Here is a 15,733-nt window from a genome sequence, read left to right as displayed (position 1 = left end):
ACAAAAGCTTACCTTGAGCACTTTGTGCTAAGGTGAACTAAAAATTGCTGCCAGAGTTATGGACCTTGTGTCATATGATGTGGGTGCTGATGTGGAACAACTGTTTTAAGTTTGAATCATATCCATTTGTAAATAACTGAGACAGAGTGAAAGTGCACAAAAACTTTAACCTGAAATTCTAAGTAAAAAGGGGGATAATTCATAAAATATTGGTACGAGAGCTATGGCCTTTGTGCCAGATGATGTGGGTGAGGATGAGGAATAACTATTTAAAGTTTGAAGCAAATCTATCTAGTAATTATAGAGATAAAGAGAAAAAAGAGAAAGAGCACCGAAACCTTAACCAAGGTGTGGACGCAGAAGGATGCTGACGCCGACACCGGGGCGAGTAGGATAGTTCTCCATATACTTCATATAGTCGAGCTAAAAACATACTGACCTCTGAGTGTGACCTTGACCTTTAAACTTGGGGTCTTAGGTTTGAACATGACATGTCATCTTATTATGGGGAACTTGTGCCAAGAAATAGTTATGGACAGCCTGTTAATATCATGTTAACGTTTTACCTCCATTAGTGTGATCTTGATCTTATATATAACTTATACAATATTCTTAAGTGAAGTTGAAAGAATGTTTTGAAATTTAAAAATATCTTTAATAGTGTCAGTTTCAAAGTAAATTTGTCCATGTCTCAAGCCCCACCCCTCCTACCAAAATTTTACACTTTTTATATAGCAATAAAATATATATCTTGAATTGCTTGTATGATAATTAACATATCCTGATTCCATAAACACTACTTAAATTTCAGATCTGGTGTAGAAAAAAATCTGGAATTTGCAACTACCAAGGTCTTTTTTAATAATACATTTAAAACTTATGCGTAAAAAAAATTGTTTGTTTTCAGTATCCCGACCTACCCTAAATTTTTGGCCCGACCCTAAATGCTTTTATAGCTTTGGAGAATTTTTTTTCAAGTGCAATTCTTATGCTTTAAACATGGTCTGAGATGTTAGAAACCAACTTACTGATGCTCTAAAGGCATAACCCCCTTACTTGTATTCATTTTTTGACACAAAAATTATTTCCAAAAAAAAAAAAAAAATTACCAACCTACCTACCCTAATTTTTGTGTGCATGTAACCGGAAACAAACAATATTTTTTTTATGCCTTTATATCGAGATATTATAAATTTGAATAGTATAAAATTCCAAGTAACACCAAGTTCTTAAGATTGATGGATATTAAAGGCCAGGAGCTGTAAAATTGTATAAAACTGTTAAGAAAAGTTTAAGTTGTCATTCTAATGTATGAATGCAGTATTTATCACTGTAAATTGTGTTTTAAGGTTTCAAAACACCAAGTCTCGAATTTTTTTTTCCTGTAGATAAATCAATTTCTAATGTTCTTAGTCTGTTATTGTCTTTTTTATTCTAGTAGTAATTATAAATGAAAAACCTAACTTTTGTTCAATTTTGTAGTTTTTTATTATCTATATAGACTGAATATGATACCAAAAATGGACGCAAGAAACAGAGGATGAAAGAATCAGAGAAGTATAAAACAGCATAATTAATTTCCACTTACACTAAGATTCATTCATATCATTAAACAAGAGGGCCATGATGGCCCTATATATCGCTCACCAGAGTTGATCTGGCCTACTGACCTTGATTTTACCCCACATGAGCCAGTTTCAAATTTAACCTAGAAATCATCAAGACAAACATTCTGACCAACTTTCATAAATATTGAGTCACAACTGTCACGTTAAGTAACTTTGCCTTTGATTTGACCATGTGACCTAGTTTTTGACCCTAAATGACCCAAATTAAAACTTGACCTAGAGATCATCAAGACAAACATTCTGACCAAGTTTCATAAAGATTGAGTCACAATTGTGGCCTATAGTGTTCACAAGCTTTTCTTTTGATCTGGCCTACTGACCTACTTTTTGACCCCGCATGACCCAGTTTCAAAACTGACCTAGAGATCAAGGCAAACATTCTGACAAAGTTTCATAAATATTAGGTCACAACTGTGACCTCTAGAGTATTCGCAAGCTTTTCCTTTGATCTGGCCTACTGACCTAGTTTTTGACCCAACATGACACAGAGTCAAACTTGGCCTATAGATAATCAAGACAAACATTCTGACCAAGTTTCATAAAGATTGTTGCACAACTGTGGCCTCTAGAGTGTTCACAAGCTTTTCCTTTGATTTGACCGGGTGACCTAGTTTTTGACCCCACATGACCCAGATTCGAACTTGACCTATAGATAATTAAGACAAACATTCTGACTAATTCTAATGAGTTTCGAACTTGAATTGTGGTCTCTAGAGTGTTGGAAAATTTTCCCTTTGATCTGGCCTAGTAACCTAGTTTTTGACCCCACATGACCCAGTTTCAAATTTGACCTAGAAATCATTAAGACAAACAGTCTGACCCAGTTTCAAAAAGATTGTGTCACAACTGTAGCCTCTAAAGTATTCACAAGCTTTTCCTTTGATTTGAACGGGTGACCTAGTTTTTGACCCAACATGACCCAGATTCAAACTTGACCTAGAAATCATCAAGACAAACATTCTGACCAAGTTTCATAAAGATTGGGTCACAAATGTGGCGTCTAGTGTTCACAAGCTTTTCCTTTGATCTGGCCTACTGACCTAGTTTCTGACCCAACAAGACCCATATTCGAACTTGGCCTAGAGATCATCAAGACAAACATTCTGCTCAAATTTCATTAAGATTGGTTCATAACTGTGGTCTCTAGAGTGTTCACAAGCTTTTCCTTTGATTTCCCCGGTTGACCTAGTTTTTGACCCCACATGACCCAGATTCGAACTTGACCTACAGATAATCAAGACAAACATTCTGACTAATTCTAATGAGTTTCAAACTTTAACTTAGGTCTCTAGAGTGTTGACAAGATTTCCCTTTTATCTGGCCTAGTGACCTAGTTTTTGACCCCACATGACCCAGTTACAAATCTAAACTAGAAATCATTAAGACAAACATTCTGACCCAGTTTCAAAAAGATTTAGTCACAACTGTGGCCTCTAAAGTATTCACTAGCTTTTCCTTTGATTTGACGGGTGACCTAGTTTTTGATCCCACATGACCCAGATTTGAATTTGACCTAGAAATCATCAAGACAAACATTCTGACCAAGTTTCATAAAGATTGGATCACAAATGTGGCCTCTAGAGTGTTCACAAGCTTTTCCTTTGATCTAGCCTACTGACCTAGTTTTTGATCCCACATGACCCAGTTTCAAACTTGATCTAGAGATTATCAAGACTAACATTCTGACCAAGTTTCATAAAGATTGGTTCACAAATGTGGCCTCTAGACTGTTCACAAGCTTTTCCTTTGATCTGGCCTACAGACCTAGTTTTTCATCCCACATGACCCAGATTGAAACTTGACCTGGAGATCATCAAGGTTAACATTCTGACCAAGTTTCATAAAGATTGGGTGATAATTGTGGCCTCTAGAGTGTTCACAAGGCAAATGTTGACGTACGACATACAACGCACTGACGCACGACGGATGCCAACGGATGCCGGACAATGACCGGTCACAATAGCTCACCTTGAGCACTTTGTGCTCTGGTGAGCTAAAAAACCCTCCTCATCAAAATGATACATCTTGCAGATGCAAGAAAATTTTATAAAAGCACTGCTTAGCAATGAGTTACTGCCCCTGCTGTATGAACCTGCTAGAAATCTTGCAGATATAATTATTGGAGCTTTCTTGCTGACATACATCAACATAGGAACAAACCAGTTCTTTACAGTTTAAATAGCAAATCAAATTTGACTTGGTCATATGCAATAAATAGCTGGTCTTCATTCTATATAAAACTCACAAACTTCCAAAGGCTGCAGTAAACCCTAGAACCCACTTTAAAATGTACCCTACATCTTTTTAAAGAAAATTGTCAGTGCTAAATCAAAAGACATAAACCTGCCATGTGATTTTAACATATGACATTGCAATCAAATTAAGAAAGAACAAGAGCTACACTTGACTATCCAAAAGCCTTGTCAGTAAAAAAAGTTAAAGGGAAAGGCAATGTTGTTCTTATGTAAATCCCATCTGCTAGGATTTCTTAAATTATCTTTTAAAAGTGAAAGAATTTTCAAAACCGGCTTAAAAATGAGACAGTTATTTGATCAAAATGGCAGCCATTTTTTTCCAATGGCAACATTAAACAAATTGGCAGATTTTCTAAATATCTAGCTATATATTTGAACAGTATTTACTTATTTCTGTAAAATCATTTCTCTAATTTTTCGAGCTATAATGAAAGAAATTACCATATTTTATATCTTTCACTCAAGAAACATTGGAATGTAATCTATTTAAAGCACTGTGTAAATGACGTAATAAACAGTGGCTGCCTCCATGATCAGCCATTTTCCTAAATTATTTCAAACTGCCATATCTTTTTCAATAGTGGTCCGATTTTAAAAATTCTTTCATCATTATGAAAGGTTTGTGGCTGGCTTTCACAGGCTTTCGTATAAAATTAACTTACTGTCAGGCATTCCTTGCCCTTTAAGATAATATAAATACAGACACAAACAAGCTAGTACAAAAGATTAAGGGACAACAATTTGATTAAGAATCATAAAACTTTCATCTCTAATTAATGAGGCTTAATGGGAAAACAGATCAAACCATTTAACTGTTAAATCTAGAAAGGAGCATAACTTTGTGAAATAGGGGAACAGTCATCAGTCTTTTTTGTATCATGACAGTCCATTCCTGGAAATTATAGCTACAAGCTCTTAAACAAAGACTTAACCAGATCAGACCATCAGCACAGATGTGAACAAAGGTTGAATGCAGAATATGAATAGTCAAGCTGAAAAGACTCTATCCAGCAAAAAAGTCAGAAGGACTTCGGACACTATCATATGCTTCTAGCCTACATTTTGAATGCAAAATTCTCCATAAGTATTTAAACAATACCCAAATCGTTTCGAGTCAATGATAAACCAATGTGTTAGTTAACTTATTACAGCAGAAACTGGTTTTTATCTGTTCCTATAAAGATGTTTTTCTTATTTCATCTAGGCCAGGATATATTTCCTTGAAAAAATAAAATGTTTAATTTCCGTAAAAATATAATGTCATCACTTTACGGAAGTTTTAAATATATGAATTCCAGTCGAAAAAAGTGACAAAATCAGTTAACTTAAGGAAAAAATAACATTTTAAGATTAAAATCCTATAAATAAAAAAAATAGAGCGATATTTTTGCAAACAACCTGTACTTGATTTATCTATACACTGTTCGTAATGTAAAGTTATTGATGCATTACATGTATGCATAGATATACATGTATAAGTGACCGGTCAGTTTTATTACTGTGGTTCAGGTAGTTGAATATTTAAGTACATGTACATGTCTGTATAGCTGTGTTATAAGTGATGGCAGGTATTTGTGTGCTGTATAACATTAATACTAAGAAAAGGCAGTCATCCTATCAAGCCGTAGGGTGGGTTCTTGCTTGGGATAAGTACCAGTGGCACAGATAATATTTGAGCCGCGCCATGAGAAAACCAACATATTGCAATTGCGACCAGCATGGATCTGCCCAGACTAGTCACGGATCTATGCTGTTCGCTAACGGTTTTTTTTAATTCCAATAGGCTTTGAAACCGAACAGCATGGATCCTGACCAGACTGCGCAGGCTGGTCTGGATCGATGCTGATTGCAAAACACTATGTTGGTTTTCTCATGACACGGTTCACTTGGCTTAAACATGTAATAAAATGTATCCGAAATGACAGTTCTTTGTGGGGCTTGCCTAAGGAAGCTGTATCGGAAAAAAGTTAAATCGGGATAAGTCTGACAACAACCCATTTAAAGATAATGTTGCCTAATCAGGGTTGAAGTTGTGAGCAAAACACATTCGAAATGTGTCATTTGTAGAGCTAAAGTATACAACAGGCCGATGCATAAAAATTCCATCTGAAACTCGACTGGACCTTTTAGTTCGTTTTCGCGTCTGGCTGTATTTGTATATGTCATCTGCATGGAAAGCGGCTTGGCACATCACTTCCGTGGCATCACACTGAATGTGAAACCGTCACTGTCATGACCTGCTCTGGACCTATACATCACAGGCATATCAATACCAAGCGTTATTTCTGTTGGATGGACTATAGTCAGGATCAGATTATCTGCTGTGCACATATTGACTCTTTTTTTGGTGTTTAGACCTAGTCCGCCGCAAAGAACAATATTCAATTCAGTTTTCACAGAAGGAAGAACATGAAGTGATGAATGCGTGTGACATTTAGTTTGTGTCTAAAAGAAATAAATATAAACGCACAGAAGAAGATGAAAAAAATAAAGAAATGAAAAATATATAAAAAAAAAAAAACAAAAACAAAAAAAAACAAAAATGGAAAACAAATAACATCTTCATCGCTATCGAAGTGCGCGTCGCGAGGAGGGCATGCAGAAGATTACCTGGTGTGTTGCTAGTATTTTACAGCACACGTTTGCCAATCTACTGCAGCAAACAACCAGGATAAGCCAATGAAAATTTAACCCAACGAATAATATTCACAGTATTTGCTTCTCTCACTACTATACATGTATAATATGCCTATGTGTACCCTTTCAAAATTTGTATAGTATCTAAGTGACAAACAGATGTAAAAATATGTGACAATCAAATTATTAAACATGAATGTAAAAAGTATTGGTTACTTTACATTTAGGAACACACTGTAGTTATATTTTTTGTTTAAAAGTACTGTTCCACCCCTTGCATCAACACAATAGTCACGGAAAATGTGTATAATTAATATCTACATATGCTGGCCAAATATGGTTTTGATGCAAGGGTGGGAACAATGTTGTATAAAGCAAAATAGCTTTTATATGTAAAATAACAGGATACGTAATTCTATTTAAAGCAAAAATCACCGTTTTATGAAACAAATATTGAAAATTTGACTTTAAGAAATAATCTCAAATATGTATTTTGATAGTGTATGTAATTAAATACTTATTTCTTAGTGGTTTATTTTTCACTCTTGGAGTAGGCAAATTCATATAGAAAGTGTCCGAAGTCCTTATTTGCCTTAACCTCTTTTTTTCTATTTAGCTACTTGGCGACTGTAAACAACATTAAATACAAAAATGGAGTAAACTTTGCTATTATTAAAGACAGTTTTGGTTCTTGGGAACAAGTTATTTAAAGCCAGTAACCTGTTCAAACCTGAACAACTTATTTAAAGCCAGTAACCTGTTCAAAACCCTATTATGCTCCAAGGTATGCTACATCCTTAAAACAACAACACTGTGACTCAGACTTGTCCTTGAAGTAACAAAAAGCAATTTACATTAATTAAACCTCCTTGAAATACTTACAAACCTCCTTTGCATATTTCTTTTCAAATATTTATTTTACTTGAATAAGGCGTAAACAAAATTGTTTGTTTCCGGTATCCCGACCTACCCTAAATTTTTGGCCCTATCCTAAATGTTTTTATGGCCTTGGAGAATAACTTTTCAACATTTAAACAAAAATTTGCAAAACTGCACTTTTTATGCTTTAAACATGGTCAGTGATGTTAGAAATCAACTTACTGATGCTGTAAAGACATAACCCCCTTATTTGTATTCATTTTTTGACACAAAAATAATTTCCCTTAATAAAAAAAAATTCCAAAAAAAAAATTTCCGACCTACCTACCCTAATTTTTTTTAGCATGTTACCGGGAACAAAGAATTTTTTTTAGGCCTAAAATTGTATGTCATTTGTAGAATTTGCACATCTTTTGCTAAGCATTTCTTAAACACTCAATTTTAAAATCGAATTTAGATTCAAAACTTAACACCAAACTTCAATAACTAAGCACATGAAAAAACAATATTTTACACTTACTTTATTTCTGTATCTTCCATGATGCTGGGCAGCTGTCCATGTCACATTATTAGATACATTCATATATTGATATTCACATAAAGTAACATTTATAATAACAATTTAATATGCAGTTAACCTCTAGCTTGAATTGTAAATCAACAACATTACTGTAAAATGTAAATTTATATGAGCTTCATATTTCACAGTGTACATGGATAAATAATAGTTTGTTTGAAGTAATAACAACATATTAAATATGTATTTTGCAATAAAATATGTAATTTGTGAGCAATTGTTTAAAATGTATCATGTATTTGATTAATTCTGAATATTCAAATAATGGTGTTTAAATATATTTTTCATTCAATTTTGTCCAAAAAAAGAACATCCAAACATTTTATCCAGTGTAGATTTACGTATTTTATGTACATGAATCCCTAAACTGCAATAAATCAACAAACTGACTACTTTCAAAACTTTGTGTTCACATTTTAAATAGTAAGTAACAGTCCCTTATGCCATAATTTTTTAACAGAATAAGCTTTTTACATGTTTTAAAATGCTTTATAAATTACTGACTGGAGATATGTAAAGTTATGTATATATCAAACACTTATTGGATGTCTTCCTACACATCCTACACCAGAAATAATTGTTTATAATTTTATTCCTCAAGATTTGACTTTAGCCTACCTTGAAGAGTCAAAAGCAGAAATCACCACAATAACTTTTATAAAGTTTCAATTCAATATCTGCATTGACTTTGGAGAGAGCAATGTGTAGCTCCATTTTCTAAGTCTAAGAAAAGGAATAATTTTATTAAAATTCATGTAAGAGTTATGGGACTTGATGCTGTCACTGAAAGATGAGTGTGAAGTTTTAATGTAGTATCTGCAATGGTTAAAAACATGGTTAAGTACTCTGTAAAAAATCTTAGTTAAAATGGGTCACAGCCCTGGATATACTGCAAGTGGAGTTATGCATCTTGTCACACTAGCGTACATTGTCACTAGGAGCAAGTACAGCATGTTTAAAATGAATATCTGGAGTTACGAAGAAGATATTGAACTTTATATAAAAACTTTCACTGAAATTTCTGTTTAAAAGGGACATAATTCTGGAAATATTGCAGGTAGAGTTACACATCTTGTCACACTACGGTACATTGTCACTAGGAGCAAGTACAACAAGTTTCAACTTCAACCAACACAAACTCCAATGCAGACACCTACAGCGACACCGATTCAGGGGCGAGAGTAATAGCCCTCTTTATTCTTTGAATAGCTGAGCTAAAAATGGTGATGGAGTTGGCAGTTAACATTTATCTGAATACAGTCAAACCTGTGTGCCCACCTCTGAACAGAGATCACCTGACTCTAAAGACCACAGATTTCCTTTTTTCATTTGAGCCGCACCGTGAGAAAACCAACATAGTGCATTTGCAACCAGCATGGATCCAGACCAGCCTGCACATCCACGCAGTCTGGTCAGAATCCATGCTGTTTGCTTTCAAAGCTTATTGCAATTAGAGAAACCGTTAGCGAACAGCATGGATCCTGACCAGACTGCGCAGACTGGTCTGGATCCATGCTGGTCGCAAATGCACTATGTTGGTTTTCTCATGGCATGGCTCATTTGCAGTGTATTTCAGCCTATGAATAAAGACCACAATTATGCAAAGGAAGAGACATTTTTTACACTCCCTAGCATGGTCTTTATATGCAAGTTTGACTGTATTATATAAAGGCTGAGACTGCCAAATTTTGTTACAAACAAAAAAAACAACAATGTGTGGCAGTCAGCTGTTTTCAAAATTACAATTTCCCATCATCAAATGATAAACTAAATTGTCTACTTCTTGTTTAATAACACCATAAAATGTCTGTATCTATTGTTTTTTTATGTTCAGTGATAATTGTCTCTTGAATAAATGGTAAAAATAAATGAGAATTTCCAGACAGCTGACCATTCAAAACATTTCCAGCTATGTTAAGGACATATATGCATCAAGTATGTAATAAATTTTTCATGAGGAGATTGTGTTTGTTTTGGGTTTAATGTATTTCAATTATGTAACAAAAGGCAGTTGTTCCTGGATTCTGTACCAGTACAAACCTGTTCTCTGCAAGTAACTGCCAACTTCCCCACATGAATCAGAGGTGGATGATTGGATGATAAATAAACCTGTTCTCCGCAAGTAACTGCCAACTTCCCCACATGAATCAGAGGTGGATCATGAATGATTTCAGACTAAATGTCAGCAGAGAACATCCACCCTGCCCAGGGATTAACCTCACGACCCTATGACCTGTAGTCTTTTAGACTCTGGCCTGGGATTCAGTCAAAAATCAAAAACCTGAAAACCTACATTCTCAAGCCTGAAATCTCCATTTTCTGTTATGTTAAATAGGGAAATTCTAGCAGTTAAAAACCTGAAATCAGGATCAGTCCTGAAAAATCCCATGCCTTGTAGATCTGCGCTCTCCCAGTTGAGCTAAGCGGTTGGGCTTTCACAAGGAGAATTGAAAAAAAGGTCAAGTAGGATACTGGACTGAATAAGATCTCTTGCTAGTACATGTACAGTAAAGCCTGATTAACATAGAAGAGGCAACTTTATGAAAGAATTGATGTCCATTTATGACATGTGATGTCTTCAACCTAAAAAACCTTTTTTAGTTCTGCAGGAGTCCCATAAGGACATATTAGGGTCCTATGTCAAATTGTTATGTACTACACATCTCAAGAAACAAACCAGATTCGAGTTGTCAGGGTTGCTATTTGTTCCTCGATTCCCTACTAGTTGTAATTTGCTTTTGGCATTAACTGGCAACTTCTCTGCATGAAACTGACATTATCCCTTCACATAACTGACAACTTAGGTAACCAATAACTTCTCTGCATGTAACTGACAACTTTTCCACCACAAGTAACTGACAACTTCTCCACACATAAATGACAACTTCTCCACACATAAATGACAACTTCTCCACATGTAACTGACAACTTATCCACACATAACTGACAACTTATCCACACATAACTGACAATTTCTCCACATCTAACGGACAACTTCTCCACATCTAACGGACAATTTCTCCACATCTAACTGACAATTTCTCCACATGTAACCGAGAACTTCTCCACATGTTACCGACAAGTTCTCCTGATATATCTGACAACTTCTCCACACATAAATGACAACTTCTCCACATCTAACTGACAATTCTCCACATGTAACTGACAACTTCTCCATATGTAACTGACAACTTCTCCATACATAACTGACAACTTCTCCATATGTAACTGACAACTTCTCCATACATAACTGACAACTTCTCCATACATAACTGACAACTTCTCCACATCTAACTGACAACTTCTCCACATCTAACTGACAACTTCTCCACATCTAACTGACAACTTCTCCACATCTAACTGACAATTTCTCCACATGTAACCGAGAACTTCTCCACATGATACCGACAAGTTCTCCTGATATATCTGACAAATAAATGACAACTTCTCAACACATAACTGACTTCTCCACACATAAATGACAACTTCTCCACACATAACTGACAACTTCTCCACATGTAACTGACAACTTCTCCACACATAACTGACAATTTCTCCACATCTAACGGACAACTTCTCCACATCTAACGGACAATTTCTCCACATCTAACTGACAATTTCTCCACATGTAACCGAGAACTTCTCCACATGTTACCGACAAGTTCTCCTGATATATCTGACAACTTCTCCACACATAAATGACAACTTCTCCACATCTAACTGACAATTTCTCCACATGTAACTGACAACTTCTCCATATGTAACTGACAGCTTCTCCATACATAACTGACAACTTCTCCACACATAACTGACAACTTCTCCACATCTAACTGACAACTTCTCCACATCTAACTGACATTTTTTCCACATGTAACTAAGAACTTCTCCACATGTTACTGACAAGTTCTCCCGATATATCTGACAACTTCTCCATACATAAAGGACAAATCCTCCACATATAACTGACAACTTCTCCATATAGAGGTGGAAGATCAATAATTTCAGATTATATCGTTTTCTTTAGAATTATTGCAGCACAACCTCCTTGTCTCAGGATCCTACCATCAACCTCTTGTTTGCTCTATCTAGTGAGTCGGCCTGTTTCTAGTTAACAGAATTAATAGGTATAAAAATGCTTTAAAGTACGTGTATTTTAACAGGCTTTTCAATAATACCATTAAGCTGTTTATATGTCTGTACTTCAGTACGTAACAGTGGTTTGTGATAATAAATACAAGCAAAGTACTATAAAAAAATTCAGTGTATGTAATGTATATACCAGTGTGTGTACCATCACTTAAGCTTATAGTCCTTGAAATTTCTAAATATAATTATCATAAAAATATCTTACACATAAGCTTTGTTTTATGTATCTATTTAAAGCTACTGTACTTGTTTTTAAGTATTAGAGTTAATACAAATATACCATAAATTTGTTATGAAGAATGCTCAAGCTTTTTTCAACTACGCCTGTCTCTGCTTCAAGTCACATGAAAGATGTTCCACTAAAAGTTTGAAGCAAATGTATTCAGATAAGATTGTGCATCTCAGCAACTTTGAATCAATTCCTTCAAAAAGTGTACGAGGAGTTGAACACACCAAATTTCTTCACTATGGCCTATTTTGTGAAATTAAGAAAGGGCCATATTGGCATAATTCTAGAAATAATAGCCACAGAAAAAAGTCCATTATGCATGGTCATCTTCACATGAAGGTCCTTCATCTGTGACACTTTCAAGCATAGCCTTTCAATAGTGTTTAAGGAGTTGGACACACTTGATTTTCCCTATATTCTATACAGCAAAACTGTCAAAGGGCCATAACTGTAGTAAAAATAGTCACAACAAAAGTTCCTTCCCTTAGGGTCATCTGCACAATCAAGCTTGTTCATCTGTGGAAGTTTGAAGCAAATCAGGCTTTAGTGTGGGAGGTGTTGGACACACAAGATTTTTCTCTATATTCTATATAGTAAAACTACCAAAGGGCCATGATTGCGGTAGAAAAAATCACAGCAGAAGTTCCTTCCTTTTAGGTCATCTGCACATCAAGCTTGTTCATCTGTGCAAGTTTGAAGCAAAGCAGGCATATAGTGTTGGAGGAGTTGGACAAACAAGATTTTTCTCTATATTCTATTAAAGCAAAACTATCAAAGGGCCACAACTGTGCAGAAAAAATTCTTCCTTTACAGTCATCTGCAAATCAAGCGTTTTTGTCTGTGAAATTTTGAAACAAACTAGAGATGCTTTTGAGAAAAGCGCATGTCTCCCACATCTGCCCCTCTGAAAAATGTTAGTTTCTCTAGATGTTTTAGACGAGTGGATCCAATTAGATGGTCTGGATGAGTGGATCCAATCAGTAATTCAAGGGCCATAAATCAAAAGTGCCTGGGCAGATTTGGCTAGTTATCGAACTTGGGTAAGGTCTTATAGCCAAACACATTTTGTTCAAGTTTGGTGAAGATCGGATGAGAAATGTTCGACTTAGAGAGCGGACAAGAGTAAATAGACGGATTTTTCGGTAATTCAAGGGCCGTAACTCTAAAATGCCTGGACCGATTTGGCTAGTTATCTATCTTGGCTGAGGTCTCATGGTCAAACACATTTTGTTCAAGTTTGGTGAAGATCGGATGAGAAATGTTTGACTTAGAGTGCGGACAAGAGTAAAAAGGCTGATTTTTCGATAATTCAAGGGCCGTAACTCCAAAATGCCTGGACCGATTTGGCTAGTTATCAAACTTGGCCGAGGTCTCATGGTCAAACACATTTTGTTCAAGTTTGGTGAAGATCGGATGAGAAACGTTTAAGAGTGCAGACATGAGTAAAAAGGCCAATTTTTCGATAATTCAAGGGCCGTAACTCCACAATGCCTGGACCAATTTGGCTAGTTATCGAACTTGGCCGAGGTCTCATGGTCATACACATTTTGTTTAAGTTTGGTGAAGATTGGATGAGAAATATCCGAATTAGAGTGCGGACAAGAGTAAAAAGACCGATTTTTGGTAATTCAAGGGCCATAAGTCCAAGACGCCTGGACCGATTTGGCTAGTTATCGAACTTGGCCGAGGTCTTATGGTCAAACACATTTTGTTCAAGTTTGGTGAAAATCAAATGAGAAATCTTCGACTTAAGAGTGCGGACAAGCTTTGTGACAGACACACAGACTGAAGTAAATCAATATGTCTCCCACACCACTGTGTGGTGGGAGACATAATCAGGCTAACAGTGTGGGAGGAATTGGACACACAAGATTTTGGGTCGTACGGGCGGACGTACAGACAGCAGCAACACTATATGTCCCCAACATTTATGTTGGGGCATAAAAAGCTATAATGTGTATTCTTTGACATGTTTTCTAGAAATTTAAGAAAATGTGTGTGATAAGAAGGTAGGTTACCTTAATATTTGTATGTGCGCATGCCCAACTGGAAGCTAACATGAGGATTTACAACAACTTTTACGACAAACTAAATGCGTTTGTATATTTAATTTTCTGGAAAACAAATCCTGAACCTGTGTCTGATCTAGTGCTTAATAGTTTAAAGGTCCATTACTAAGGGAAAGTGAGTTGGCAATTTTTTTCATATCCAGTGCATAGACTTCTGCAAGACACTAAATAATGAAGATTGGCAAGTCAAAATTTACAGAAGGTCTTTGGAACTCAAAGAAATGTATGTGTATTATGTTGAAATTTCAATGAATCGACAGAATGACCCCCCTTTTTAACTTTCTTCATACTTCATAGAAAAATTATTGTACATATACTGCGATTTATTTCGAATTTCTACATACCAACTTTCATTTTCCAATAAAATGAAATAGTTTCTGTGCTTTTTAAAAGAAATTAAAATATTCACTTTCCTTAGTATTGGACCTTTAATAATGCCGAAATAATGAATAAATTATCGCAGAAACGCTACAAAACATTGTTGCCTTAAAATGACTTCATCGGCGTCATGACGTTACATGTCAGTTACCACGCAAAATTAATAGCTTTTTTCTTGGAAGTATGTAATTTTGAGGATTTTTTCTGAACTATTTTTAAACAGCCATTATTTAAAACATTTTTACGAGTCATTCGCTCTGAATAATAATCAATATTTTGCGGCTTTTGTGTAGTTATATTGAAATGTTATGAGGAATGATGGTAACTGCTGTTATTGGTAATATAGCTGAGTGAAAGGTTACTTACAAAATGTATTACAGCCATTTTCAAATAAAAATTATGACATTTGATTTGTAATACCTTTTTTCCGTTTCCATTGATATTGTGGTACTTATATACTTAAACTATGCTCTAAAATTGTTCAAATTTCAGTAGAAAATAGTGATTTCTTGAATTAATGTTACCATGTAAACATATTACTTTTACTTTAGAAATAAAATATTTTGAAGCTACATTAAACAAGAACATTAATTTTATTTAATCTTTTTCAAAGAAATTACAATAAAAAGCAAGATATATAATATTTTTAACATCTCTGCTACCATGGTTACTTTAAACATTAAAATAAATGGGGTACCATGTAAAGTGTTGAGTATACTGCTAACAATATTACCCTAATATTCCATGTTGATTATTAACAGAATGGCACTGAAGCCGCCGAAAAACCCATTATCATACATAGTTGTTTAAAATTGAGAGAAAATGCATTACCATGGAAACATAAGCCCCGCTACATATACATTTTAAGTTATCAACTACACAGACTTCTACGGATAACAGTGAAATCGAAATACTCTGTAAAGTGTTAAATGTCC

The 15,733-nt window shown here is 35.0% G+C and overlaps 1 protein-coding gene across 1 annotated transcript in view; it reads right to left on the bottom strand.

Moving 5' to 3' along the window:
* Positions 1–8,065, bottom strand: part of LOC123524958 (uridine-cytidine kinase-like 1) — a 352,168-nt gene extending 344,103 nt beyond the window's left edge. The window contains exon 1 of the mRNA XM_053538308.1: positions 7,920–8,065. Coding sequence (XP_053394283.1) covers positions 7,920–7,939 — 20 coding nt within the window. The 5' untranslated portion in view covers positions 7,940–8,065. The remainder of the gene's footprint in view (positions 1–7,919) is intronic.
* Between the last annotated feature and the right edge of the window lie 7,668 nt (positions 8,066–15,733).

The sequence above is a fragment of the Mercenaria mercenaria genome, chromosome 3, assembly GCF_021730395.1.
Source record: "Mercenaria mercenaria strain notata chromosome 3, MADL_Memer_1, whole genome shotgun sequence".
In the NCBI taxonomy this organism is placed as follows: domain Eukaryota; kingdom Metazoa; phylum Mollusca; class Bivalvia; order Venerida; family Veneridae; genus Mercenaria; species Mercenaria mercenaria.
Note: the sequence above shows the minus strand (reverse complement) of the source record. Positions and strands in the feature narration are given on the sequence as shown.